Source organism: Palaemon carinicauda, chromosome 8 (assembly GCF_036898095.1).
Source record: "Palaemon carinicauda isolate YSFRI2023 chromosome 8, ASM3689809v2, whole genome shotgun sequence".
NCBI classification, from domain to species: Eukaryota; Metazoa; Arthropoda; class Malacostraca; order Decapoda; family Palaemonidae; genus Palaemon; species Palaemon carinicauda.
This window is the reverse complement of record NC_090732.1, coordinates 46,666,652-46,669,950: the sequence shown is the minus strand read 5'-3', so window position 1 is coordinate 46,669,950 and position 3,299 is coordinate 46,666,652. Positions and strand designations below refer to the sequence as shown.

At 35.7% G+C, this 3,299-nt stretch overlaps 1 protein-coding gene across 1 annotated transcript; it reads left to right on the top strand.

Annotated features, from left to right (window-relative positions):
* The first annotated feature begins 511 nt into the window (after positions 1-511).
* Positions 512-1,854, top strand: LOC137644868 (annexin B11-like). The gene is made up of 2 exons (XM_068377755.1): positions 512-669; positions 1,512-1,854. Exons 1-2 carry the CDS (start codon positions 661-663, stop codon positions 1,824-1,826), a joined length of 324 nt encoding a protein of 107 aa, XP_068233856.1. The 5' UTR covers positions 512-660; the 3' UTR covers positions 1,827-1,854.
* Positions 1,855-3,299: the final 1,445 nt, after the last annotated feature.

Here is a 3,299-nt window from a genome sequence, read left to right as displayed (position 1 = left end):
AAAATCATTGGCATTTGAAAACAATATGTAGCCTGAGAATAGATGAGAAGATCGTCTTTTTTGTTTGACGGAAAAACCTAAAGAAAGGGGTTTTTTTTATGCTAAAATGCCGCCCACATAGTTCGTTCCTTCCCGACCCCTCCCCAGTCTTATCTCGTTCTTCGTTTCATAAATAAGCAAATCTAGAGACCGAAAAACTATGTATTCCCGGGGAATTCCAGAACACCCTTGTTGTTTGTGGCTTTCCCGAGCGGGAGCACGAGAAAAAAAACAACAGCAAAATTGCAGACCACGCAACTTACCATATAGGTAGGCTGCTGCGTAGATTTACAACAGTTTTTTTCCACTAATCATTTTGTATTATAGAGAATAAAAACAATAAAAGGGATTGAGAATGGTATGGCAAAAATATCTAAGTTTTCAACTAAGATAAAAAAAACGATGACTTTTTTTATGCTAAGATTGGCAACTCTTATCCTTCGTCTCTTCCTCTGGTACCCTAACAGCAATACCCACAACATACCCTTCCAGTTCCATGACTATAAATAATCCTTGAAGCTACAGCGTCCTCAGTCTATCCTGAAGTTTGCCAGTAGCAACACTATCCTGTGAGAAAGCACTTCTCCGTCATCTCTTGAATCTACTAACCATACTTTCACAATGAAATTGGTAAGTTTAGTGTTAAGTGGTTTCTATTCTTTTTTCATGTTCTTCCTGAAACTCTCTCTGTCTCTTTGTTTGAATTTTATTCCCTCCTATTATTTTTGCAATGGAGAGAGAAAGCTAGTTTCCCAGTATTTATCCTTAAATGAATGATAAAAAACAAAACTTGAATTATCCCAACTGATAGATGCATGTAATAGCAATTTATGTCTGATTTATTCCCCTATTAATTTTAATTGACAATTGCGTAACTTTACGCAAAAAAATTTTACCTTCCTTATCATTTTATTATTGAGTATTAAATTTTAAAAGGAAAATAGGAATCAAATCAAGACAGTGTCTCATCAAGGAAATATGAATTATGGAGCTTCTTTATCTGTGGAATTTCGTGCATGAAATTATTAGTAGTTTTTCTACTTACTGCACCATAACCTAGTTTCCTATTTATAGACTATATATGCTATATTGTCTTTACGTTGAGCCTTTTCCCATTGGATGATGTGGTCCCTAAAAGTATCAGAATTCCAGTTATCAGCATATTTTTTTTATAAGGTTGCAAGTTCATGCGTCTCTGCACTATGACTGAAACTAAACACAGTTAACTTATCAGGCGGTACTTGATATTCATCTTATAGCAACACATGTTCAATATATATATATATATATGTATATATATATATATATATATATATATATATATATGTGTGTGTGTGTGTGTGTGTGTGTGTGTGCATGTGTGTGTCTTATCTTGTATTTGTATGTATGAGTATATGCACACATGCGTATGTCAGAGCGTGAAGGTGTGTATTGTATGCTAACATAAGTGACGTTTTTTTTTTCCATTTCAGGTTATCGTAGCACTGTCACTCAGTCTTATCCTTGGGGTGGCAATGGCCTTCCCTGGTCCAGTGCCGGTGGCACTGCCGAGTCCCGCTGCAGACGCCAGCCCAGCAGCAGATCCCCACAGAAGAAGATTCTTTGGAGGAGGATTTGGACTCGGAGGATTTGGACTTGGAGGCTTTGGAGGAGGATTTGGACATGGATTTGGACATGGATTTGGACATGGCTTTGGTGGTCATCACCACCACCATCATCATGGACATGGTTTTGGACATGGTTTTGGGCATGGTTTTGGTCACGGTCACGGTCACTTTTTCGGTTGAGATGAAACAAATAAAAAGATGAATTTTCTATATGAATATCATTAACCTCTGTTTTGTGAACGATATATTGATACCAGAGAAAATATATGACCAAAAAAAAATAGAAATATAACTAACCTTTAGAAATGTCTAAAAGATGCCAAAAGTGTTAGGGATATTTACATAGTCAAAATAGATAATAACACAAGGGGAAGGTGTAGTTGGAACTCTGTTCGATTCATACTGTAGATCTGAAAATGGAGATAACTTATTGAGTCATTTAGTTTAATGCATTACCATCTAGGACATTGAATTATTTTTTGCTTTTGATTACTGCTTGATGCAAAGAACTTCTTTATAAGCATGAAGCTTCTATCAAAAATATTTTGGTAATAGATAAAAGACGTACGAGAGCCATACAAAATCTCTCTCTCTCTCTCTCTCTCTCTCTCTCTCTCTCTCTCTCTCTCTCTCTCTCTCTCTCTCTTTTGAGTCACGTGAGAGGTAGAGAGTGTATAATGTTGTTAGAAATTAGGGTAAATAAATGATTTAGCTTCATCTTGGTGGAGGCTATTGAAATTATTAATTTTCAATTTCAGTCCATGTACCATCCCTACCTCATTGGAAAATTATATAAAACTCTAAAGCGACTATAAAAAGATCTTGGCTAAGAAATTTCATAACTTCAAATATTTGCATAGCAATTTAAGATGAGAACTGCACCCTGAAGGCCAAACAAGAGAACAATATCTAAAACGTGACAGAATAAACGAATAGAAACATTTCTCCAGGACACATAGGTTTCCAGAAATCGTAGAGAACATTTTCAGTCTACTGATTTATTGTCTATATGTTTATCGAAAGTGAATCAATGATAAAAAGAGGATACTGGAATTTCAGATGATTCTCGTACAATTAATGAACATTTCCTAATGGAAATATTTGGGTAGGTGGATCCAGTATCTCAAACCAGCTCAGTGTCATAGTTTTAGTTGAAAACTAAATCCATTACCCGTAGTTTCCATCATGCAGCAAGTTTAGCTAGATTTCCATTCCTTCAGTGCTCTTTAACGTTAAGGCAAAATTCCCATTAAAGAGCTCAGATAAAGAACATTTACTGAAGACACTTACTACTTACTAATATCCTTTCAGGAAGCAGTAAAATATTGTTGATGCCCTCGTAGATCTTACCATTTACGTTTAAACTAATCTTCAGAGTTGATTTGATATCAGTCTTATTCAAAGTAACTCTAACACTACCTTTCACTTGCGTGTCGATGAGGCACGAGGACAAATTATTCGAAATAGCTTTAGCAGTTATTTGCGACAGGTTGTAGATATTCATGAAGGGTGATGTTGTCAGTACTCAGAGGTCATCATGTTTGGTATTACAAGCTATTCCCTCTCAACAAGCGCAAAATTAATTTGCTACCTCCTTTCATACTGATTGTATTGAATATGTAAGTGGAACAGTCATTGTGGTAAGGATGCAGT